General features: G+C 36.8%; 1 protein-coding gene and 1 long non-coding RNA gene across 5 annotated transcripts; one reads left to right on the plus strand and one right to left on the minus strand.

Moving 5' to 3' along the window:
- Window positions 1–24,082: 24,082 nt before the first annotated feature.
- On the minus strand, window positions 24,083–24,452 carry LOC149719800 (uncharacterized). Its single transcript, XR_016375821.1, has 2 exons — window positions 24,316–24,452; window positions 24,083–24,238 (listed from the first exon to the last, which is right to left on the minus strand). It is a non-coding gene; the product is annotated as an uncharacterized LOC149719800 (long non-coding RNA).
- LOC149719801 (uncharacterized) lies at window positions 24,216–25,246 on the plus strand. 4 transcript variants are annotated; one of them, XR_016375714.1, is made up of 3 exons: window positions 24,216–24,512; window positions 24,585–25,071; window positions 25,146–25,246. XR_016375714.1 is itself a non-coding variant. In XM_089856021.1 (3 exons), exons 1-3 carry the CDS (start codon window positions 24,216–24,218, stop codon window positions 24,884–24,886), a joined length of 546 nt encoding a protein of 181 aa, XP_089712147.1. In that variant the 3' UTR covers window positions 24,887–25,246. The 4 variants fall into 4 exon arrangements, 3 of the variants coding, with proteins under 3 accessions (XP_089712147.1, XP_089712153.1, XP_089712142.1); XM_089856021.1 differs by having other exon boundaries at window positions 24,585–24,825; window positions 24,879–25,246; XM_089856027.1 differs by having other exon boundaries at window positions 24,585–24,653; window positions 24,718–25,246.
- The last annotated feature ends 151 nt before the right edge of the window (window positions 25,247–25,397 follow it).

A 25,397-nucleotide genomic window follows, 5' to 3' on the forward strand; every position in this document is an offset into this window, starting at 1 on the left:
CGAAAAATGAAGTCCTTCATTGTTTCATGACATACAAGAATCAAGTCGAAAATATCATCGGTCAACGCATCAAAAGAATTAGGACAGATAATGGTGGAGAATATTGTTCCAGAGCCTTTGACGAATATTGCAGCAACGCTGGAATAAAACACGAGACAACTAATGTCTACTCACCATCTATGAACGGCGTGGCCGAGCGCATTAATCGTACCTTGATTGATATGACAAGAACCATCCTCGAGGAAGCTCAACTACCAATCTCGTTGTGGGCTGAAGTATTACGTACAGCAACATATCTGAAGAATCGTTTAAAACACTCTCAGCTATCCAATAAGGTTCCTGCCAAACTCTGGACGGGTAGAATACCAAGCGCAAGACACTTAAGAACAATCGGATGTTTGGCATTTGTTCATGTACACAAGCAACAAAGAAGGCATAAGCTACAAAGAAGAGCGAAACAAGGTGTTCTTATTGGATATGCAGGAAGGACGAGAGGTTATAGAGTCTGGTACCCGGATAGGAAAACAATACAAGAGTCAAAGCACGTAACGTTCGATGAGGGACGAATGGGTATGCATGAGTTGGAAAAAACAAAAAAGGAGAAAGGAACAATAATAATTCAATGGGATAATCCAGTGGTCGAAGAGGCCACTGTAAATGAAGAACCTGAACCTGAGAACAATGGACATCAACAAATACAAGAGAAACAAGAACAGAGGCACGATGATATAATCACAGCTGAAGGAAAACAGAAGGAGGAAGATGTGCCAAGAGAAGTCAAGCCACGGAAACTACGTACTAGAAACGATGCTAAGCGTTATATGAAGGAAAATAACCTGCAGATGGACTTGTCCTTATTTGATTTTTCGCGGCACAATGTCCAGGAATCACAAGTACAACAACCACCTAACCTCGAACCCACGGAAAATGAAGACAACGACGAATATTATGAAGCTCAGTCTGCTGAAATAATTCTACCTAAGAACTATGAGGAAGCAATGAAGTCGCCGGAGCATACATACTGGAAGGCGGCAATGGACGAAGAAGTAAAGACCTTAACAGAACGAAAAGTATTCGAGTGCGTCGCCAAGCCTACAACAAAACGCATCACAGGATGTCGTTGGGTCTACGTAATGAAGAAGAATAACGAAGGACAAATCATAAGATATAAAGCGAGATTAGTGGCTCAAGGATTTAATCAAGTACAAGGAGAGGATTATGACACAACGTTTTCGCCGGTTGTGAATTTCTCAGTCATACGACTATTCATCGCTATTTTTGTCGTTACTTTTGGCTGGATGCATTGCCACATGGACATAAAGAATGCATATCTTTACGGAAAGCTAGACAAGAACGTTTATATGAAGCAAATTCCTGGTTACGAAGCCGCTGATACATCCACGCATTGTTTAAAACTATTGAAGTCATTGTATGGCTTGCCACAAAGCGGACGATTATGGTTTCAAGAACTGGACAAGACATTTCAAGATCTCGGTTACCGAAAATTAATTGGAACCAACTGCGTATATTTTATACCGATGCTAGTAATTATATTGGTTTACGTTGACGACCTTGTCGTTTTGGCCTGTGATAATAAAAATTTACAATAAGTTTACAAGAATCTAACCAGCGTATATGAATTAAAGCAACTCGGACCGCTGAAACAACTCTTAGGGGTTGAATTTCAAGAAACACCGCAGGGATTGAAACTTCACCAACTCAATTACGTTAAACGGATCGCTGAAAAGTACGACATTGTATGTGAAGCACCCGTCAGTCTACCATTAGTATCAACTGTCAAGTTAACCAGAAAAGATTGTCCGACGGATTCAAATGAGCAAGAACGAATGAAGAAGTACCCTTATCAAGCTGTCATCGGATCTTTATTGTTCTTGGCACAAAGAACCCGACCTGACATTCTGTATGCAGTCGTGACGTTATCACAGTTTAACTCAAATCCCGGATTTCAACATTGGCGTTACTTATGTCAATTAACCCGCTACGTCATTTCGACCAAAGACTATGGACTACATTTCCACCGTGATGATGAATTTAAACTAACCATTTATTCAGACAGTGACTATGCCGCAGATGTAGATACCAGACGTTCAACCTGCGGTTACGTTTGCTATTTTGGATCATCACCTTTTTCATGGCGTTCGTTCAAACAGAAATCAGTAACCCTGTCAACGATGGAGGCGGAATATATGGCCATGGTCGAAGCTATCAAGGAACTTTTATGGTTGATGCCAATAACAAATGAAATCAAAACCGCGTTTAATATAAATTTTAAAACCCCCTTAGTATTATGTGATAATGAATCTGCCATGTGTTATGCTAATAATGCCATAGAAAACCATAGATCTAAGCATATAGATGTCAAATATCATTTTGTTAGGGAGCATTTAGAACATGGCGCGTTTATACTTAAACATGTAAGCTCTAAAAATAATGTAGCAGATATTTTTACAAAAGCATTATCGAAAGGTCTATTGCAAAATTGTTGTAATTTGTTAAAACTAAATGATTAACTATTTATTAATGTTGTAAAGAAATATAAAATTATGTCAAATAGGGGGAGTATTGGAAAATAGACATATAAAAAAGGATTTGACCTAATTGTGTTAAAGCGCTCCGCTAGGGGGTGTGTCAGAGGCTAGTTGTAGTCTAGAGATCGTCTGATTCTTCCTAGTCAGTCTAGTGAAACCTCCCGCCGTAATAGTCATGCTTTACTTTTTTGTTTTAAATAGTAAACTAACTACCGTTTTCAATAGTGGCTATTATTTCACACTCGCGAACTACAATAATTCAACACTCCCTATCTCGAATGACAGTTTATTCTGTATATACTCTGTAACAACATCGGTTGTCAGCACGCGTAAAGCTAAGTCCCTATGTACGTGCTGTCAAGAGACGAAAAACTTCAGGATTTAAAATATCCGCGAATTTTTTAGCTCGAGTGCACGGACATCTAGGCCTTAGTTTCAAATACGTGTGAAATTGCCTACAGCCTACTACACGTATTTGAAACTAAAGCCTAGAGGTCCGTGCACTCGAGCTAAAAAACTCGCCAATATTTTAAATTCTGAAGATCATTGAGGTTTTTGTCTCTTGACCGCACGCTCAAAGCTAAGTTGCATAGAGACCTAGGTTTGCGCGTGCTGACAACCGATGTTGAAACAGTATATACAGAATAAACTGTCGTCCGAGATAAGGAGTTGCCTATCCTATAGCGTGAAAACAAATTTCCTCACGCGCATTGTTCATCCATGGTTTGAGCATGAACATCTTTGATTGATAAAGAGCATTTCTTCAATAATTTAACCACTTTGGGAATTTTTCCAGAAATGATTTAGCTGACCAACTTCAAAATTTTAAAATCCGAGATGGCGCCGCCGCCAATAGTGAGCATGGAATTCTTTCTAACACATACGCAGCAGCGATGGAAGGTTCGGGAGACGGAGCTATTTTCTCCATATTTGGACCTGGACAACTCCTGACAGCTAATTCCTTCACTCACACATTTCTTCAGAGCATCTTGTCAAGTGTAGAAAGCAAGGATCCTGGTAAGTATATCGAAAATGCATTGTGTCTGGTAGTATCGGCGATTTTGAGTCGAAAATAGAGATGGCCGATACCCGGCTTAACCCGATATCGAACGATACCGGTGCAAACAGGGCTGCGTTCAGTAGCGGTCATCGGAGGCTCCACCACTGAACGATTTTCGGAGCTTCCGGTTGACGTCCCGATTGTAAGCGAAGAGGCATCGAAGTTATCGGCTGTAACTTCCTGTAAGGGCTCGGATTTTGAGATTTTTCCCCGTGATTTCCTCGGATTTTGAGATTTCTTTTGATTTTTGGATTTCGTGAATTTTGTAATGGATTTTGCGATTTCTTTACTGATTTGGTTTCTGATTTTGTGATTTCGTTACTGATTTCGGATTTTTTATGGGATTTCGAAATCAGCATTGATTTCGGATTTCTTAACTTGGGTTTCGCGGGTAGCGTACGGGATTTCATGAATGACCGACCCCTCTCCGTCAATACATTACTCAAAGAATTAAAAATGTCATGTAGCGCCATCTAACGCATTTTAAATCAGTATCATATTAAACCCAACGATCCGATACCATCGGGGAAACCCCGAGTATCAGTGCCGATACTCATATGGTGGAATACGGTTTGGCAGATTTCCGTGAGTTGGGAATACAGTCCGGAAATTGAGAGCGCGTTTTCTTCAAATTGAAAACTGAGAACGCGGACGTACGTCACTTGGAGAGGTAAAAACCTCTTGGCTTCATATTCGTCCTAAACTGACTTTATATTAATCCTACAGTGTATTGGCTTGATATTAGTCCAGTATCGGTTAGACAACAATCCAATATTGGTTAGACATTACTCCAATGCTGGTTAGATATTAGACCAATATGGAGTAGATAATTGGGCTCTATATTAGACAAATATTGGCTCGATAGTAGACCGATATGGGCTCGATATCAGACCTATATGCGCTCGATATCAGACCTATATGCGCTCGATATCAGACCTATATGCGCTCGATATCAGACCTATATGCGCTCGATATTAGTCCAATATGCGCTCGATATTAGTCCAATATGCGCTCGATATTAGTCCAATATGCGCTCGATATTAGTCCAATAGGCGCTCGATATTAGTCCAATACGCGCTCGATATTAGTCCAATACGCGCTCGATATTAGTCCAATACGCGCTCGATATTAGTCCAATATGGGCACGATTTTAGTCCAATATGGGCACGATATTAGTCCAATATGGGCACGATATTAGTCCAATATGGGCACGATATTAGTCCAATATGGGCTCGATATTAGTCCAATATGGGCTCGATTTTAGTCCAATACGGGCTCGATTTTAGTTCAATACGGGCTCGATATTAGTCCAATGCGGGCTCGATATTAGTCCAATGCGGGCTCGATATTAGTCCAACATGGGCTCGATATTAGTCCAACATGGGCTCGATTTTAGTCCAATGCGGGCTCTATTTTAGTCCAATGTCGGTAAGAGTACCAGCATGGGCTCGATTTTAGTCCAATGCGGGCTCGATTTTAGTCCAATGCGGGCTCTATTTTAGTCCATTACGGGCTCGATTTTAGTCCAATACGGGCTCGATTTTAGTCCAATACGGGCTCGATTTTAGTCCAATACGGGCTCGATTTTAGTCCAATACGGGCTCGATTTTAGTCCAATACGGGCTCGATTTTAGTCCAATACGGGCTCGATTTTAGTCCAATACGGGCTCGATTTTAGTCCAATACGGGCTCGATTTTAGTCCAATACGGGCTCGATTTTAGTCCAATACGGGCTCGATTTTAGTCCAATACGGGCTCGATTTTAGTCCAATACGGGCTCGATTTTAGTCCAATACGGGCTCGATATTAGTCCAATACGGGCTCGATTTTAGTCCAATACGGGCTCGATATTAGTCCAATACGGGCTCGATATTAGTCCAATGCGGGCTCGATTTTAGTCCAATGCGGGCTCGATTTTAGTCCAATACGGGCTCGATTTTAGTCCAATACGGGCTCGATTTTAGTCCAATACGGGCTCGATTTTAGTCCAATACGGGCTCGATATTAGTCCAATACGGGCTCGATTTTAGTCCAATACGGGCTCAATATTAGTCCAATACGGGCTCGATTTTAGTCCAATGTCGGTAAGACTACCAGCATGGGCTCGATTTTAGTCCAATAACGGATAGATTACCAATGTCACAATGTTGGCTTAATTTTGTCCAATATCGACTTGATATTAGTACAATATTGAGAAGATACTAGTTCATTTATACTCACTCGCGTAAAATATGGATAACATCTTTACCATTTATGTATAGTAATTGATCCCATAAATAATGATACTCTATCCAATTTTGAATAAAATACCAAATCCAGCTCCATTTTATCAAAAATATAAGAAAAACTGTGCTGTGTCATAGTCAGCCTTTTGGATCCTTTTACATACAATTTTTGGACAACATTTTCTTAGAGTGTAGAACATTTTTCACTCAAAATCACCCATAGAAACCCTGTTCTTCTGTCCTACCATACTTTTTGTAGCATTCTATCTATAATTAAACTATTTGTTGTTTATAGTGGTGGCAAGTGCGTGGATGGAGACACTGCTTGATGTTATTGATCTGCTACCGAAGGATATACTGAAGAGAGATGTAAATATTAAGACATTATATTTCATTTATAAATGACTGAAATTTTTTAATTAGTTAAATTACAGTATAATATTTATGTTACGTTTAAATGCGTAGCTTTTGCACCATCAATAGCTGGCGTTCAAAAGTAAAAATAAAGACGAGGCGTGTTTTAGACTGTTAGTTTTGGAATATTTTTTTAGTTTTACCATGAAGTGATATCTAGTTTACTAGGGAGAAGGTATAAGATTCCTAAGTATTCGCGCGCCATAATCCCAGTCCCCTTTTCAAAATACAATGGGGGACGTAAAAGGAGGCCGGGCTATTTCGCCTCTCAGTCCGAAAATTTGTAATTTTCGTCATTCGCGTCGTGCTGACGTGAGTTTTCAAGAACCAATGAGATCCTGGTTGTAATTTAGAGGCGGGGATTAACTCCCGACCCACGTTTGGACCGGAGATAAAGCTGGAAATGTGGCGAATTTACACCTTCTCCCTAATGAAGTAGATATCACTTCTTGGTTTTACGTTTATTCCAATTTTTGGAGAAATTTGTTTCTACTATGAATGAGTAATATCATAAGTTTATAATGTCTCTAAGTACACAAATACGGGTTACAACTGGGCATCTCCTGCAGGCTACTGTGACGTCAGAACTCATATAGCGCTAAGATCCGAAGAGAGAAAATTTTGAAATTTCTGTCGCGGTGCAGCCACCAAGCGGTCGAGACGAAAAAAAAAATCATCCAGTGGAATAAAGGAGAGTTTTACGTTTCGTATAGGCAGGCACTGGGGGAACGAATTTTACTTAAGCAACCCGAAATCCCTCTCTCTCTCTCGTGAGATAGAGGCGGTTTCAGTCCTGAAACATTCTAAAAGGGATAAAAGAAACGCTAGGCTAGGCAGTACAATTTTGTATTAAAGTTGAGGTGATAAATGATACGGAGAGAGTATAGGGCTTCATTAAAGGGAGCCAGACAAACACTATTGCCATAGAAGTGGAAGCGACATGAGTACTTAGAGGCATTATAAACTTATGGTAATATGTGAGTAGAACAGAATATGTATATCTTCAAGTATTACTAAACTTCACTGTCAAGTAATTAGTTTTAATTTTAAAGAAACTCTCTATATAATTAATAGTAATTGGACAAGCCTGTTATATAGGATGCCTCCTGCTTGTGTTGTAAAAACGTTTTGAACGATTTTTCTTCCGTAAATGGTGGGGAAACTACTTTTTCAGGGTTCATACAAACCTGGAAAACCTGGAAAAATCAATTTAGAATTTTTAGTAAAATTCAGAGAAATCAGGGAAATTTGCGTCAAACAGGGGCCGAGTAATTGAGCAAAATGTTCGTGAATATTCCCTCCATAGGATTAACATTAAACCAAAAACGGATTTATGTAAGAAGAACATTGAATGTAGCAAATTCACTACCCATCCTTGCATACTTTATTGAGAAACTTCGTCTGTTTATATTTTGACTCCACCCACAAATTCCGTATATAGGGACTTCTAGAGATCGAAAATGTCATTCTTATCTCTATTTTCGTGGTTAAATATTTTTTTTTATAAAAAATTAAAATCATCACATAGTAGAGAAATTGAAGGATTAAGGATTTGTTTTAACTCTTTCAATTTCTCTACTATGTGATGGTTTTTATTTTTTATAAAAAAACTATTATAGCTGAAGACTTTAAATTTTACAGGATAATATCAAACCTTTCAATACACGTCTCATTAAAAATTCAAGAGTTTTGAATCAGTGGATGCACTATTTGGGCCAAAAACGTTGAAAAAACTGGTCCCCTCCCATAGACGCCCATGTTAAAAGCAGACGGGTTTGAAAGTTTAGACCGAACCTATGTTATTTTCATTCTTAGGGTCGATTGAGGGGGCTTCTAGAGCGCGTGCAGCCAGCGTGATCAAGTGGGCTATGGCTTAACGCGGCGACGCTAACAGGCGTCACGTGAGCGACATCTTAAAGAGAAAATTTCTCCTTACTACGTCATCAAACGAAATAGAATTTTAACTAGGCTTTTTCCAAACGCGATACTTTATTGCAATTTTATAAATTGCTCCGAAACTAAATGATGAAATAAACGTATCATAATAAACTAGATTTTTCAAGCATTTTTTTCGCATTTTAAGTTTGTGGATGACGAAAATTATGTCAATAACACTTTAAATAAGTTTTAGAGTAACAATCTTAGCTATCAACAGTTTCTAATATGAAAAATAAAATATCTTCCTAATATTCAAGTAATCCGTCATGCTTTATGTTTAACATGTGATAAAAAATTTCAATTTTGGAGCAAGTCCCGGCTGGGGTTTAGTTTAGATAAATGCCACTTAGCTTTGAACGTGCTAACGTTTTAAACTGGCTTGATACAGGGTAAACACTTTTTGCCATACTTTACAATTTTTAAACTAGCTTAGATGGCCTGTCAACTCCACCCCTCGATCATGGGAGCATCTAGTGGCATTTGTTCAAACGAAACCATGGCCGAGGCTTGCTTAATATCCGACCTTTTAGAGTGCTCTGTTTCTAGACGTCTTAAAATATGCTTATTAGATGATAGGACCCCTAAGAGCTGGAGAGTTATAGAGTACTTAGGAAGTAATTAGCAAACAACTTCTTAAGGCTCTTTCAGACGATCCAACTTTTTGACTCAGCTTGATGGGTCAACTCGAGTTGAATCGACTAGTTGGATCGTGTGAATAGACGCTGGATGAGTTGAGTCACCAAAAAAGTTGGTTAGGAAAAATTGGATTAGTGATCCAATTTTTGCAGCTGACTCAACTTTTTAAGTTAATTTCTCCAGCCAATCAAAATGAATGACAAAATAGCCTTTTTCGCGGGTTATTTCGTAAGTGCCAAGGTAGGTGGCGCTTAAAAAGTTCCATTTGGCGGTAAAAGTTTAGTCGTGTGAATAGGAAGGATTTATTTCACTTTTCTCTCCAAAAGTTGGGCAAGTTGATAGACCCATCGAGATGAGTCAAAAAGTTGGATCGTCTGAAAGAGCCTTTAGAGTGTTCTCTTTTTAGATATCTTGGGATATGATTAATACAAGATCTCTTAAGGTGTTCTAAAGTATATCAACTCTTTTAATGAAGTCCATATATTGTCTGGAATAGATTAGTAAGCCAGTGCGCGCTTGTACTCTCGCTTCCTAATTGCCCTCAGATGCAAGGAGGGTATAAAAGGCTGGTTCGCTCTGGCTTCGAGAAGCATTAGCTGATAGCTAGCAGAGGGATAAAACCTAAGGTCCAGCCCCTTCTATCCTCTAGCTTCTCCGGTACAAGGCTCAGCCCCTACTAAGGGTGTTGAATCAAAAACCTAGTTATATTTTAATAGCAGAACGAATAAGTCTTATTTTAGTATTTTATAATTTTTAAATGATCTTGTGAGAGTTTTAATTTAATCTGTAAGCGAACCTATTACAAAAAACAGTATAACTCTAAAAAACGTTTACCTATGTCTACTACAACTTAAAAACTCTTTTAAAATTTATTGCCATATAAGGAAATCTTGGGATATTTCTCTCTCTCCCTCTTTTTTTTATTATTTGGCCAATAGACATTTTTTGAGCTCTTAATTTTTTTTTTTACCTCTTGAAACGATTATCTTGAACTTTCAGTCGCAATATTTTATTCTGCCTAACAAGTTAGGGATTCTTCCGCGAGTCCGCTTTATGGATAAATTCGAAATTGTAACTCAGAATTCGATACTCTTAACTATTACTAAAGACCTTGTTTTTGTTAACTAAACTAAAGTCGTTTTCGGTTATACTATCCTCAATTTAACTCCGCGCGTGTCAAACGAACATTCTTCAAAGTATTATCTAGAAACTTTCGGAATTTTTCAGTCGAGTTTGAAAGAAATTAAAGCAAAGGGCGGCTCCGTTGATGCCCTTTAAAGATGGCTTTTCTACTACACAATGGCTAAGCTTGCTAAAGGCTAGTTAAGCCAAAGGCAGGAACCAATGGGACCTAGTGCATTAGGTCTGATTGGTTCCTGCCTTTGGCAAGGTAAAATTCGTGTCCAGAAGATTAGCCAGCATGTTAGGGGTGATAATGGAGCCGCCTGTTACTTTAAGCTCTCCCAATACGAGTAACTAAACTTTCGCGTAACAAAGGGAACATCATCGAGCGCCGAGTAAAACCTACAGCCGGTACTTACACTCTTAATGATTGAATAAACTTATTGTCACTTATACATATTAGCGTTAAAGGGTATGAGAAGCTTCGTTTGAATAATTTCTCATTTATATAAGAAAAGATAGAATTAATTTCTGTGAATTCAAAAATATCAAGCTTTTAACTCTCAGATTTCTGGTTATTTGGCAACATGCATTGGAAAATGCTTCATATGAAATTATTTGAAATCCTCTTTTTACGAAAGGCTAAAACGTTTCCCGTAGGCTGACGTCACAGATATAATTTTCACGTGAGATGGTGCCACTGTCTCCACTATCAGACCCAGAGTTTAGATTGGCGAGAAGCTCGAGACACGAATAGGATTCCCGCGCTTTTTTTTTCCTGACGTCGTAGTGATGTCATCAAACGGGCGAACAAGCTCGACAAGACAAAATTATTGATATATCGAAACTGAGAGTTTTCGTGATTTTTCAATGGATTTTAAAAATAGAAACTTTGGTTCAATTATATTAAAAACTTTATATTTTGAAAGTAGAGACTCGAAAGTGTAACATAATACCACTTTCGTGGTAAAATATGATATGAAATTGTAAATTCGCATTCCCTTTAAGAAGCAAATATGTATAAGTGACAATGAGTTTTTATATATATTACTCTTAGTAGTTGCTAAATTATTTCGATACGGTTTGAATACACGACACTAATTGGCTAGTGGTTACTAACCAATTACTCGTGTTACAGGCTTCTATATCAAAAATTTGTGTTTGGCTTAACTCTTCGACATTTGAAACTTCTAAAATTTGTATAAAATTAGCTGAAAGTGTTTGGCAAGTTTTGATGCTGTTTTTTTCAATTCAATGCTTTTAAAAAGCGATTGTTAGGCCATTCGAACCATTTCATTCTCCCTTTTACCTGTTTTTCAGATCCTAACGCTAGCAGTTAGTAAAGGTCAACTCTCGCAACCATTGTCTTCTCGTTTGCTATGCTGTAAAATACTTGGAAAAATATGTACAAAATTTGAACCTTATATGTAAGAGTCATTAAATTTTAATTTTCATTAAATGACAGACGTATTAATTTTTTTTTTTAATTTTCAGAATTAGACAAGAAGTTGTTCCTTTAGTCCAAAGCTTGTGCCAAGATACCGAATTCGAAGTTAGAGGAGAAATGTGTAGGCAGTTAGACGCAGTCGCCCGAGGAATTGGCCTTGAAGCAACTCGTAGCGCTATTTTGCCAGAGTTGGTCGAGTTAGCGTATGATGAAGAAGAATCTGTGCAATTAGTTAGTGTCGAAACTGTAGTTAGAATGCTTCCAATGCTAGATGATGGTAATTCAATTTGAAAACATTCAAAACTAGGGGTGTGCGAGTTCTGATTTTTAGGTTGTAAGTCCATGTGCGAGTACTTGAAAACTGTGGACTCGCCAAGTCCTCGATTCCGGTGAGGGTTTTCTAAGTCGAAACATGTTAGTCAAGTCCAGTTTAAAAAATAATTTATTAATAACCTGAGAATCAAGAACTAATTATCAGTAAACAATATAATTTAAATAGAAAAAGATGAAACACACTAGTTTTCCAAAAAAAAAAAAAGAAAAAAGAAAAAAAAAAGAATAAAAAAAAGAAAAAAAAGAATAAAAAAGAAAAAAAAGAAAAAAAAAAAGAAAAAAAAGATAAAATAAGAAAAAATAAGAAAAAAAAGAGAAAAAAAGAATAAAATAAAGAAAAAGTAAAAAAAAAGAAAAAAAAGAAAAAAAAAGAAAAAAAAAGAAAAGCCCCCAACTGTGTTGGAATATAGAATGGGAATTATAATGCTTATCGTGCATTACAATTAAAGCTATATTTTAGCATTTGCTAGCGGTTTTTACTAAAAGCTTGTTTTAGGTTAACACCTGGCGAAGAAAATATGAACCGCCCACGAAAAAAATTTACTCGCGATTAATGTTCTTAGTTTAGTAATGGTACTCGCAACTTCCTAGGAAAGCGGGCTTCTAGTCTGTACTCGGACTTGCGCAGACCTATTCAAAACTGTTCGGTAGTAATACCATTTTTTTTCCTTTAGAAACTTGCAACCAGACAATCATTCCTTTAGTGAAAAAGCTATGCAAAACCTTTCTAAGGTCCAAAAGCTTTCCTCTTCCCGGAGTGGCTCATCAGTTGGGCCCCTTTTGTTCGGGACTTTCGCCTCAATTAGCCACTGAACATGGCCATTGGTTTCTCGAGACTTTTAAACTTTTTTGCAAAGTTGGAAAAGGCGATGAAGCTTCAGAAATTTCAGAAAACGCTAAGTCTGGAGGTGTAAGTATTAAATTCGAGGTTTTTTTTTGTAACACTAACATTTGGTTACCCATGCTGCGCAGAATTATAATCAATCCATTTTAAAGCCGGTTTATCGTCGGTACAGGCTGTTAGTTGTCCCAATCGGTTAATTTTCGGTTAACGTCTTCAAACCACCTATAGTCGGAAATTCGACTCAAAACACGGTGTGGAATCCCCAGTAGCTAAAACCAGTCGGACCATGATTTAATAATATGTTAGCTCCCTATAAGTTACTCAGGCAATTCATTTTTATAGTCCAGCGTTTTCTCCCGCGCCACTGGCTTCCCAATTATATGCGACGCTCTGCGGCCGCCACGTGAACGAAAATCTTATTTACTCTTCTTTCCGGTTTTTCCCCGGAAGCGCGTGTAGTGGAAGCTAGCCAATGGCATCGGAGCTATTTAAGAAGCCGAATATTTCGCTCTGTAGCCTCGGTTAAGAAAACAGTTAAGAGATCAATGTATTTGATTTGTCTCAGTTGTATAATTTTCTGGTTTCAAGTCACAATAACAACTCTTATCTTTAGCATTCTTTATCAATATCGGCAAATTGCATTGATTTTTTTTGTCTCAGTACTGACACAAACGCCACGATTTAATGTTAAATTGTTAAAACATAAACATTCATGACTAAAACACTCCCTTGGTGAAAAAGCAGCCGACGACTCCAGGTCGAGGGGTACGAGCGGGGGTTTGTTTTTTTTCGACAAGAGAGCCCAACATTCGGATTTTTTCCCGCGCGGGCGAAATGAGAAGAAATCGCTGGATACATTACGCCTATGGAGCCTGAGTAACTTATAGGGAGCTAACATATTATTAACTCATGGTCGGACCGATAACAATCTGATCAATCGGTCTGATAGAGTTATTTAACTGTCAGTCCATAAAACTTCATGTCCAAGCCATTGAGTATTCAATGAGCCACTACCAAGGAGATGTATAAGGCCCATGCACGCTCACTTCGAAGGGGGGTCCCTCACCCATATATATTTGACTTGTGTGGTTGATAGATGGCGCTTCTTAGTCTCTTTAATACTAACTAGACTTAATGCACATGAAATCCCGCGGCGCTCCTTCGCTCGAGGTTCGAAACTTAGAGCAGATAGCAACGTGAGGTTTACGTAATTTTTTTAGACTTAAACGCGCCTCTAGCGGAGAAGCGTGGCGATTTTAAAGGTAAGGAAAAAATAAAAAAATTGTCGCCCGTTGGCAGTGAATGAGCACTTGGATAAGAATAATGCGGCCTTCAAACCGACTAAAAACTAACTCTTCGAGCGACATTCGGGGTATTGCCTTTTGATTTTTGTACCTTGATTCGATTCCCAAAAAAGTAACTTTTTTCCGAAGCTATTGTGTTGTTTTATCTACCCATGATATCACAAACATCGAATGAAAAATAAGTGTTCCGTTATTTTAAAACCTTCATTGGAGTGGTTAAGCTTGTCGCCCACAATGTACAGTTTTCTTGACAAAATTATCAGTTGTTGCTATTGATGAACTGGGAAATGTAGCTTATACTGTTATCTTAATGAAATGGTGTGCTAAACCACTACATCTGCATATTCGTCTCTGTTGGTAGCGTCAAGTACAGCTCTTATATAATAGATTATCTTGGCTATTTCACGTTATCCTGGGACCCTATTCTCTAAAAATCTAAATCATTTGGACGATGATCCAAATCTAAACGTTTGGATCGGCTCCATTTGGATAGGGCGCATAAAACCGTATTCTCTAACCCAAATCCAAATCGACATTTGGATCTCCCGCCAAACCTTTATCCAAACCAAATGTACGTCACTTCCTCTTTCATTACGTGATTTTACTTAGCGTTTATTGGTCAATTCTTTTGCAGCGTTTAATATAAAAGTAAAATGTTTTTAAGCCTTGGATTTTTGCATGTTAGATGGTAATAATTTTGTACAATTAAGAAACCTCTTAATTTGATAGTTTAAGCTTATTAGGCCTAATTAATATTAAGTGGGAAATTAATTTGATAGTTTAAGCTTATTAGGCCTAATTAATATTAAGTGGGAAATTAATTTGAATGGAAAATAGGTGGATATCTTTTATTAATTGGGAAATAATGCACACATTTTACATTTAAATTTTACAAGTAAACATTTATTTTGTGTATATAAAATTCATAATTAATTTCACTAAGGCAATAAATTAATTACCTACGAGGAATTAACTAGTACATATGTTTAATATTAGAATTTAACTCGTTTTCAAAACTAATAAAGTTTTGAACCGGTTTTTTTTAATTTAGTTGGTAAAATTTGTGATTGTCGATTGGTCAATATTGTAAATTAACCAATGGTGGAATCAATTTTTTTAAACTCAATGAAACTGAAATATCAATCAATCATCTACTGAAAGAGGTATCAACCTACTTTTTTTTTCAAAAGAAGGTAAATAAGGATTAGATGGCCGCTTGCTGCTTCAAACAAGATTTTTAATCATGAAGAGAATATTTTGTTAATTTTGGTCAAATTTAGATATTCGGTAATCGAGTTGATATGAATAAAGCCCTTTTTGCTCATGTCTATTTTAAACTTTAATCACCGATTTCGCTTACCATTTTACAAGCATAATAAACACTACTGAAGGACGCAAATCTATCTGTGATCGGTAACGGTGACCAATATAGCAATTTGCCCAATTTATCGGTTTGAACTTCATTTGCACATTTCTATTCGTTAATTTGAAATGTTGCGAGAAATTTGAATGGAATATAAGTAGATATCTCTTTCAGTAGATAATTTTTGATGTTGATATTTAAGATTCATGGAGTTAAAAAAAAATATTAAGCTTTGATATCAACATCGGTTAATTTACGATATGGGCTTATGATGGTAGTCTGTTTATAAGATTAAATCGTTACTTTACGTGTCACTAGACAGTATCTACCTCCAAAATCGAGAGTTAGTAACTTTATAACCATCTCCTAGTCACAGGATATCCGAGGGTCAATTTCTTATATCATATGACATGTGATAATCTGACAAAGGCTTTCTATAGCTCAGTCAACTTTTGGCAAGGCCTAATACCGTTTTGCTTGAGTTTCGCGGTCAAATTCCTTTTAAAGCATAAATCATATAGTATCCACCCTTGATTTTCATTTCGCAACACACGTTGGATTCGTAAACCTCGACGCGCACCACGATTAGAAGCATTAAAATGCAAAAACAACACACTGACCGCATACATTTTTAGTAACTAACAAAATTTCTCACTACAGCTGTGTATTCGGGGCTGAAGCGAGACGCCGATAAAGAAAAAGAAAGGGGGTAGTTTCGAGGGAACGAAATTCAAATGCAAGGCGCGTCCCTTGAATTCGTAAATACCGACGTTTAACGCAATTATAATATTGAAATCTTATACAATTAAGTTAAATTTAAGAAAACAAAGCACTACTTTCAAAGTCTAAACTTTAAAAATACGACGACGGGCAACGAGAGGCAAACATTTAAATGGCAAAAATTAACGGTAAGCCAAGGCTTAGCGCAATTTCACCGCCTTAAAAAAAGGGCCAAGTTTAGAAATAGATTGTGGGACAATAAAAAGGTGGAAAATTATGATATTAGGCTTATATTAAAGCTTGAAACCTACTTTATATTATATTTAAAATCCATCCATAAGCAAATCCTCAAAAAATATGAAAATGACCATGAAAAAGAACACACTCTCAAATTTTTTCCCCTTAAAAAAAATGGCGGCCACAAACGGGGTGAAAATGGGGAAAAGAGCTATCCAAATGACGATTTGGCCGGCCATTTGGCTTGCCAAATGTTTGGATAGGGTTTGAACCAAATGAAAAGGGATTTGGAGTTACAGAATACGGATTAGTGTCATTTGGGGATGAGCCGACCCCAAATCCAAATCATTTGGATTAGGAACGATCCAAATGTAGTTAGAGAATAGGGTCCCAGCTGGTGTCGAATATCCAAAATACCAGAGAACACATGCAGAGCGCCTACTTTGCAACCTAAATTAACACAAATAAAATTAAAATTTTGTAAAACTGATATGCAATAGTCAAATTGAACGAATTAGTTTGAAATAAGTCAAATTAAATTCAATATTATTTACATACGTTCGGGGATTGAAACCCATCATCTTTTGCTCTGCTGTCCAATGCCTTATCCATAACACCACCAGATCGCGCTGATTATAGTGATTATAAAAAAACTGTTTTTACAAACGGAAAATACCTGATATATACTACACCGTTGATTTTGGGTCGCCACTCACTGTTCTTGTCACGGCTTCTAAGGACAGATATTATTTATTCTAACCGTTTCATATAACGCCACCATTTATTAAAGCGGTAACATTACGTCATGACAATTAATATCACATGTCCTGACAGCACCAACTATTAAAGCGGTAGTATTACGTCATGACAATTAATTTCACATGTCACAGCTAAAAACTGTCGATTCTTATCAGGGGCGTCAACTTCATTATCTTAAGACATTTTCTTTACTTTTTATTTCGGCACGAATCTGAATAAAATAGGCTTAACGCGGCGCGGAGACAGTAACAGGCGTCACGTGAGCGACATCTAGAGAGAAAATTTCTCCTTACTACGTCATCGAACGAAAATGAATTCCAAACACAATACTTTGATTGCAATTTTATAAGTTGCTAATTCATCTTTACTTGGTAACAATCACTTCGAATTCATGCAATATATCTACCCATTAATCATCCAATATTTTAGTAAGGGTAGGGGTGTGCCTTAAAGGAATCAAAGCTTACTAGGGTTCAAGGTAAGGCCATTAGTGTATGTACTACTGAAGTTATGGCACGAATTGAGGTTGTAGACGCGCGGAAACTAAGCCAATCCAACTGATCACTGGATTGCGTAGTACAAGGTCAACCGACCCTACAGTTAAACAGATCTTATCTTCGAAGGTGTAAATATTCTACTGGTGAAAGACTTCCATCTAACACCAACTGCAATCCATTATAACTGCCACTTACGAGGTTATTATCATAACTGCATACCACTGCATAGTTGACCCGTCTTTTTATAGCTTTAACTCGGTATAGGGGCATGCACTCACTAATGGTGCATTCACTACAATCTGTATGACAAGCTTTCTTTTAAATTCTGACCAATTTTTAAGACAAAGCTATAGGTTTTTGTTCTGTAATTAAAATTATATTAAATTTGAAATTCTTTCAGATTCCTGATGTTGTGCCTAAACCTGTTTCATCCTCAGAAAGAGATTCAGCTTGTCGTCAAGCCTGCGCGTATAATTTTCCAGTAAGTTTAGAAATGGATAGCATTAAGGTCGAGCTAAAGCCAACTTGGGAAGGGGGGAGGGGATTTTTCATATGCCTTTAGTTTCTGCTCATTTCCAAGCAAGTGTTTCAATTAAAAAATTTCAAGACTTTACAAACCGAAAGACAACATTTCAAAGATTACAACAAAATTGTGAAAAATTTTATTTTTGAAATTACAGTAAGTTAATTGACATTAAATTTAAAGTTACTAATTCCAATATATCTTGTCTTTCCGTCGTTTAAATTGCATAAAATTTTGCATACACGCGCATTTACACCTACGCTAGTGGTTAATCGAGACACTTTTGCAAAATGTCAATTATGTAACTAATTAAGCGAATAAATTAATTTAATTAGTGACTTAATGCGTTAAATAATTGACATTTTCCAAAAGTGTCTCGATTAACCACTAGCGTAGGTGTAAATGCGCGTGTATGCAAAAATTTATGCAATTTAAACGACGGAAAGACAAGATATATTGGAATTAGTAACTTTAAATTTAATGTCATTTAACTTGATGTAATTTCAAAAATAAAAGTTTTTCACAATTTTGTTGTAATCTTTGAAATGTTGTCTTTCGGTTTGTAAAGTCTTGAAATTTTTTATTTGAAACACTTGCTTGGAAATGAGCAGAAACTAAAGGCATATGAACAACCCCCTCCCCCTTCCCAAGTTGGCTTTAGCTCGACCTTAAATCGCAGAGAAAGCTTCTACAATAAGAATAACATGAAGAGTAAATAAGTAATATTTACTCCTCGCATGAATATTGATAATGGAAGAATTCAAGAGAAGCCACTAAATATCTTTATTGTTTGTTTTTGTTTTGCTAAGTTTACACAGTTTCAACAATGTACACTGAATGTTGTTTTAACTTTTTCACAGGCAATGGTACTGTTTGCTAAACCGGATTTTTTTCGAGTGGAACTCTATGATACGTATCTTGAACTCTGTAATGATTCCGATCCAGCGGTTCGCCGAACAATTGCTTGCAGTTTCCACGAGATTGCTAAAATATTAGACAGCTCCATTGCCGCCGTGAATAGCACTCATCACAGTCAGGATTGCCATATTCTTCTATCTACTTTAAATATCTTGATGCGGGACTCCCATACAGAGGTTATAGAAGGGCTGTTACCCAATTTGGCAGAATCTCTTGAAATTGTGACTAGAGACCTTGAAAGCAAAGAAGGCCATGTATGTAAATTTTATTAGTCAGAATCTTAACATGATCTATCACGTAGTGCTCAGGGCTCAGTAGTATTGAAGGCTTAACCTAATGTTGGTTAGTTGTTAAAGGAAGAATGAACTATTTGACCACCATTTTCTAATAGTTTTAGTTTGATAAATTCACATCAAAATCGTTAACATAACTTACAAAATTTTTTCTGTACTCCGTGGGGTTCATTCGAGGGGTCGGACGTTTGGGAAAAAGTGTACGGGATTTCGAAATCCAATTTGATTTCGTCGGATTTCATCGGATTTCATTTGATTTCATCGGATTTCGTCGGATTTTGTTTGATTTCGTCGGATTTTGTTTGATTTCGTCGGATTTTGTTTGATTTCAGAATTCGATAAAATCCAATGGATTTCATCGAATTTTGAGATTTTTCCCGTGATTCCGTCGGATTTTGCTATTTTTACCGTGATTTCGACTGATTTTGCGATATTTCCCTTGATTTCGTTGGATTTTGAGGTTTTTCGCTTGATTTCCTCGGATTTTGAGATTTTTCCCTGTAATTTCGTCGGATTTTATGATTTCTTTTGATTTTGGATTTCGTGAATTTTGTAATGGATTTCACGATTTCTTTAGTGATTTCGCTTCTGATTTCGTGATTTCTATGTTGATTTCGTGATTTCTTTGTTGATTTTGTGATTTTTTTGTACTGATTTTATGATTTCTTTACTGATTTTGTGATTTCGTTGCTGATTTCGGTTTTTTTATTTGACTTTGAAATCAGCATTGATTTCGGATTTCTTAAATTGGATTTCACGGGTAGCGTACGGGATTTCATGAATGACCGACCCCTCGGGTTCATTAGCAATTCCACTTCAATTTTGATTTGAATCACAGTTTATTTTTGTTTTGTTTTTTTTTTATCGCATATAGGAAGCTCAGCTGGCTGACTTAATTCATTCTTTGGTAGTTTGTGAAGTGAAGACGGCTCACGCCAGTAATTGGCGGCTTCATGCTGATTTTTTGACTTGCCTTTCGTGTCTGCCAAAGTGCCTCAACTCTAACAAAATCCAGCCTTCTTTTCTTCCACTTTTAATTCATAAAATGCACACCGCCGTAAGTGTTCACCAGGGATAGTACTTTTAAAAACAATTTCTTACGCAAAAGTGTTTTTATTCTTTAACTTTGACAGCGTCCACTACCCAGTAGACTAGCGGCTGCGTATAGTCTTTTAGTTTTCTTAAAATACACTCCACAAAAATCTGCCAGGGAAGAAATTGTTCAAGCTCTTTTAAAAGGTAATTCGTGTGAAACTTCCTTAAATTAATAAATGTAATTATGGGAACTTCTATTCCTTTTTCGCGAACTGTATCAGAAATTACTGTACTTCCTTGACAAAACATTTTCATACATAATTGAAAAATCTCACAATATTACTTTTGCCAGAATTGAATCAAATCTGAAATAGTAATCATAAATGAAATTTGAATATTTTTAATCGAGACAATTAAAACTCGCCTCATTTTCTTGAGCCAAGTTCTACACAGAGCTGTGCTAATTAGCTGACAACTAATTGAATTAGAATTAGCAATTAGGGCAATATTTATGAACTAATAAATTAGCCAATTAGCAATTAGACGTAGAAACTAATTCAATTCAATTAGAAATTAGGCATTTATTTATCAAACTAATTAATTAGAATTACTAATTTCTTATTAATTACTTGTCTAATTAAGGTAAAAAAAGAGACCATAAGTAAACATAAAAGTTTAAAAGTGCCCATGGATTTAGTACTTTGGTAATGCATAGTTTAATGTTTTAATGCCATTGAAAAACGGGTACGGAAGCCATGAATTAATCTCGAAAAATGAGACAAGCCTGGAGCCTCCCGTCATGTTAAAATTTGTCTCATTTCTTCATTTTCTTGCCACAGTTCCTATAATGGACTCCTGAGTAGTAAATACATGCGCACTGCTATTAATTCGAGTAGGTAAAACAGTCGAAATTTCGAAATGGGGCAGTTGCGAACTACGAAATTTTCTACTAGTACTAGTATTCTCTCATGTTTGAGGAACTGAAAAAATTTAGAGTAGCACTAAGGTTTCCTCATCGATATAATAAGGCTTTTTCATATTCAAATAGATGAATCAAGAGTTAATTCCTCGATTTTTTACAACAAATTGGCGTAAAAAATTAATTGAAAATTCAATTGGCTAATTAGTTAATCCTAAATCTAATTAAATTTTAATTAGATAATTACCTTCCCGATTCATACTAATTAATTAGAATTACTTCTCAATTAGCACTAAAGTAATTAAAATTCAATTACCATTTTCAATTAGTAAATGTTGCTAATTAATTAGAAATTCAATTAGCTAACTAATTAATTAGCACAGCTCTGGTTCTACATGAGTGATGAATTTCCAGAAATTTATCAAATTTGAGTCTGAGCTAAGCCTGTTAAATATTTTGAACTATATGAGCTATTTGGCCCGATCTTGGAGCTTTTTCTTGCAATTAAAATATCATCAACCGAGCCTTTGTTTTGTAATTTTTTTAGCGTGAGCCCCAAGAAGAGGCGAATCATTACGACTAAAAGCTAAATCTTTCCATTAATATCTCTCTACTTTTGTTATTGTTAGTTCATTTTGAGTTCATTTTGGGGTTAAAATTTCTTCCACCATAGAATGATATAGTAACTAAGCTTTGGATCTATGCTGTTTAATAATATTTTTGATTTGAGTCGAACAAGACCTAATATTAAGCCCCAAGTTTAAAATGATTAGGCCGAGTCTCAGATGAGCTCCATGATTTACGATATAGCAGTTATAGTCTGTCAAACGAAAGAAGAGCCCTGAGAAATTTGTCCAAATTGGTGTCGCCACCATCGACCCCATAGTACTTTATCAACTTGTTTTGTTTTGTCAATAGTCGTCTGTAATATAGTCTGCTATAAGCAGATAGGCTTAATCGCAATAGAAACAATACATTTTACAATAAATATATATTAATATACATATTATATTAAATATATATTGCAAAATGTATATTAATATATATATATTATATTAAATATATATATTGCAAAATGTATTGGTTCTATTGCGATTAAGCCTATCTGCTTATAGCAGACTATATTACAGACGACTATTGACAAAACAAAACAAGTTGATAAAGTACTATGGGGTCGATGGTGGCGACACCAATTTGGACAAATTTCTCAGGGCTCTTCTTTCGTTTGACAGACTATAGTCAGTCATAGTTGAGCCATTCTGGGAGAGATTGTGGAGCTCAAGGTGCCTATACTGTATGTAAGAGTTCCATGTTCCATACTCTCCGCTATGAGTTAGTCCGCGTAGCCTCCAATTTGTATTATAATGCAGTTGAAGTATTGAAGTAACGTGCCACTAACCTAAGTATCACTCTTTCAGAATTTTGTTTCAATAGAAGTTGCCACAAGCGGATGTTGTTCCTTCATACGTGCGACTTGGCGATGGATCTCTTTTCCAAGAGATTTTTCAAAGACAGTTTCTTTGAGCCCATTTTATCACTAGCTGGGGACAGAGTACCCAACATTCGACTACGGATGTGTAATTGTCTTCCAAAGCTGAAATCACTACTCTTAATGCCCAAAGACTCCGAACTTTTGCAACATTTGGAAGCGTGTGTTAAAAAGCTAATGATTGACGAAAGTGATAGAGATGTGGCTTGCGCTGTTAGAAAATCTATTCAGGAACTCGATGAGATTGAAATTGCTCTTGATCCTGTAAGTGTTTAAATTAATTGCAATGGCTTCCCTTGCTGTTTTTTTTTTGTTTTGTTTTTGTTTTTTTTTCCTTGTGGATGGTGAGAGATAGAAAGATCATCCTTAACAACTCGTCAAGTCTCTGAACCCACTTACAAAGCCAAACGTTTGCTGCTAGTTGCTTGATTTTTAAAATACAAATTGTTAAATGACAACCATAGTACGTAAAACGAGGGGTAAATAACGAAAGGAGTTAGAGACACTAGCTTCCGTAGTGTAGAATACAGTGGGACCTTGAAACGTCATAGAATTTGTAACTAACGTAGTGCCATCTTTGGAACTGTATTGTAAATAAGACCAGAACCATAAAAGTTTTGCCTTAAAATCTCGCGCCGCAAGGTATTCTGGGTAAAGTAAAATGGCGGGTGTCGATGTTGTGAAGTCATCTCATAAATCAACCCAATATAATTATTATATTCAATCGCGAGTAAACGGCGATTTAAAGAAGAAAGTTAAGTTAACAATTTGCAATTTGAAGGCGGGGAAATCCTCAAAATGTGTTCAAAATTGTTTTGCCGTAAGTGCGCGGTTACAGAGTCGACCCAGTGAGCCAAGGCTTAGTGATTTTTCCGAGTCAGTGCCAGTGGGAACTGTGGGATCAGGATCATCGACTGTATCTGTGACTAAAGAAATTAAAACAACTAAAACTGTATTGAAGGATGCAAAAACGACATTTAATTCCATTTCATTATCGAAAAAGGAATTTACCAACTTTAAGATTGCATGTTTCTAATTCAAGTGCACCTTAATGAATAAACTTTACTCTAAGCCTAATTGTCACTTAGTCGTAAGCAGACGAAAACTAGCAGAAAGGAGAAAATCGATATCCCAGCATGACTTTCGAAACTTTGCTGGCAGGCTATTGGTTGGAAAATATCATACTTATTTCGAATTATAGACGGCGCGACCGAGGCGTTTTCTCTTTTCTGTGTCTACGTTTGAAAGTCCCACTGTATTCTACACTACGGAAGCTAGCGTCTCCAACTCCTTTCGTTATTTACCCCTGGTAAAACATGTTCTTTAAAGGGACTGGAAACAGGTCATCGGCGGGGGGGTAAAAATTATTTGAAATACGTCAGAGGCACCACGTGACACCAAGATCCAAAGACTCCGTATGGAGTAGGACTGGGCACTTAGTCTTTGTATTTAGGAACTTCTTTTTTGACCTGCAGGCAGTGATTAGGCCAACACGAGGAAAAGGGAAACCACTCCTTAGCACTTCGAGTATTCGACGCCATTTTATGTTTTGGTCTGTCTGTAGGAGTAACCCAAGCTATATTTTGTGTCATGGATAATGAACAATATTGTACCTGCAAAGGTAATTGTTTGAGTAAAGGCGGACGTAATGTTTGTCCATGTCGCGCAGCAAGTATAAAATGTACTTTACTGTGTAAATGTGGTAATTGTGTTGGTTGCACAAATGGCAAAAGTTATGGTTATGGAGAAGTGGAGCCAAGGCCTAAAGAGCCTAAAATCGCGCGTGTTAAGTTAACCACTGTTAACGGTGGTATTGCTAAAAAGAGGACCAAAAACGCCGTTGTCGCGAAGACGGGTAGAAAGCTCACAAAAGTCGACAATGATCAAGTAAGGAAATAAAATTTTCGAACCAAACTGTTTCTTGTTTTTTTTTTTATAAACGATTTTCATTACCTTTAGATTACAAAACTTAGCCATTCTCAATTAGTCGCAGTTTTAAAAGACATAATAGAAAACAATCCCACAGTGGTATTTAAAATGCCAGAGCAGGAATCCCCGAAAGAAAGCTCAGATAATGCTGATGTAATTCCAGATGGTGAAAAACCTGAGCCTTCTCCTAGCGCTACACCTGTACAAGCTGCACCAGATTGGTGTTTGTGTGAAAATTGTACAGAAATGCCAACGCCAGTGCCACAAGAAGGTAATAAACCTTATTTTTTGCATAAAACATTGCTATTGATAATTACGTTTCAGAGGTGTAGGATGCGTAACTGATGGGCGATTCAATGAATTGATTCTCGATCGCGAAAGATTATACCTTCAAATGCAGTTGTTGAGGGAAGTGGCCAATTTCCGTTACCTAGACGTTACCAGATGTTACAGGCATGCGGCGTACAAGGCTTTCACTGCCTGGTGCAATGGCCCACTCGGGAAACACAACCGAAAGGTTGTACCTTCTTGCGCTGTTCGTAAAATACGGGCACAATATCCAAGTGCTAATGGCCTTTACACTGGTTTCAGAGCCGTTGTTGCAAGGGGCGCTGGTAGAGGAAGGGGCCGTGGTGGAAGGATGTAATGTAAACTATTGTTATTAAACTTTGATTTGTATGCGTTTGCAGAAATGATTTTTAAATTTTAGGCATTTGTAGAAATGATTTTTAAATTTTAGGCATTTGTAGAAATGATTTTTAAATTTTAGGCATTTGCAGAAATGATTTTTAAATTTTATGCATTTGTAGAAATGATTTTTAAATTTTAGGCATTTGTAGAAAT

The sequence above is a fragment of the Phalangium opilio genome, unplaced genomic scaffold, assembly GCF_054372755.1.
Source record: "Phalangium opilio isolate 3A_F unplaced genomic scaffold, DU_Popi_V2 ptg000002l_1, whole genome shotgun sequence".
Taxonomy (NCBI): domain Eukaryota; kingdom Metazoa; phylum Arthropoda; class Arachnida; order Opiliones; family Phalangiidae; genus Phalangium; species Phalangium opilio.

Bases quoted from the DNA above. Each gene is read 5' to 3' on its own strand.
- LOC149719801 (XM_089856016.1), top strand. From the start codon at position 24,216: ATGGATAATGAACAATATTGTACCTGCAAAGGTAATTGTTTGAGTAAA. The intron at 24,513-24,584 runs GTAAGGAAATAA...CATTACCTTTAG, and splicing joins CAAAAGTCGACAATGATCAA to ATTACAAAACTTAGCCATTC.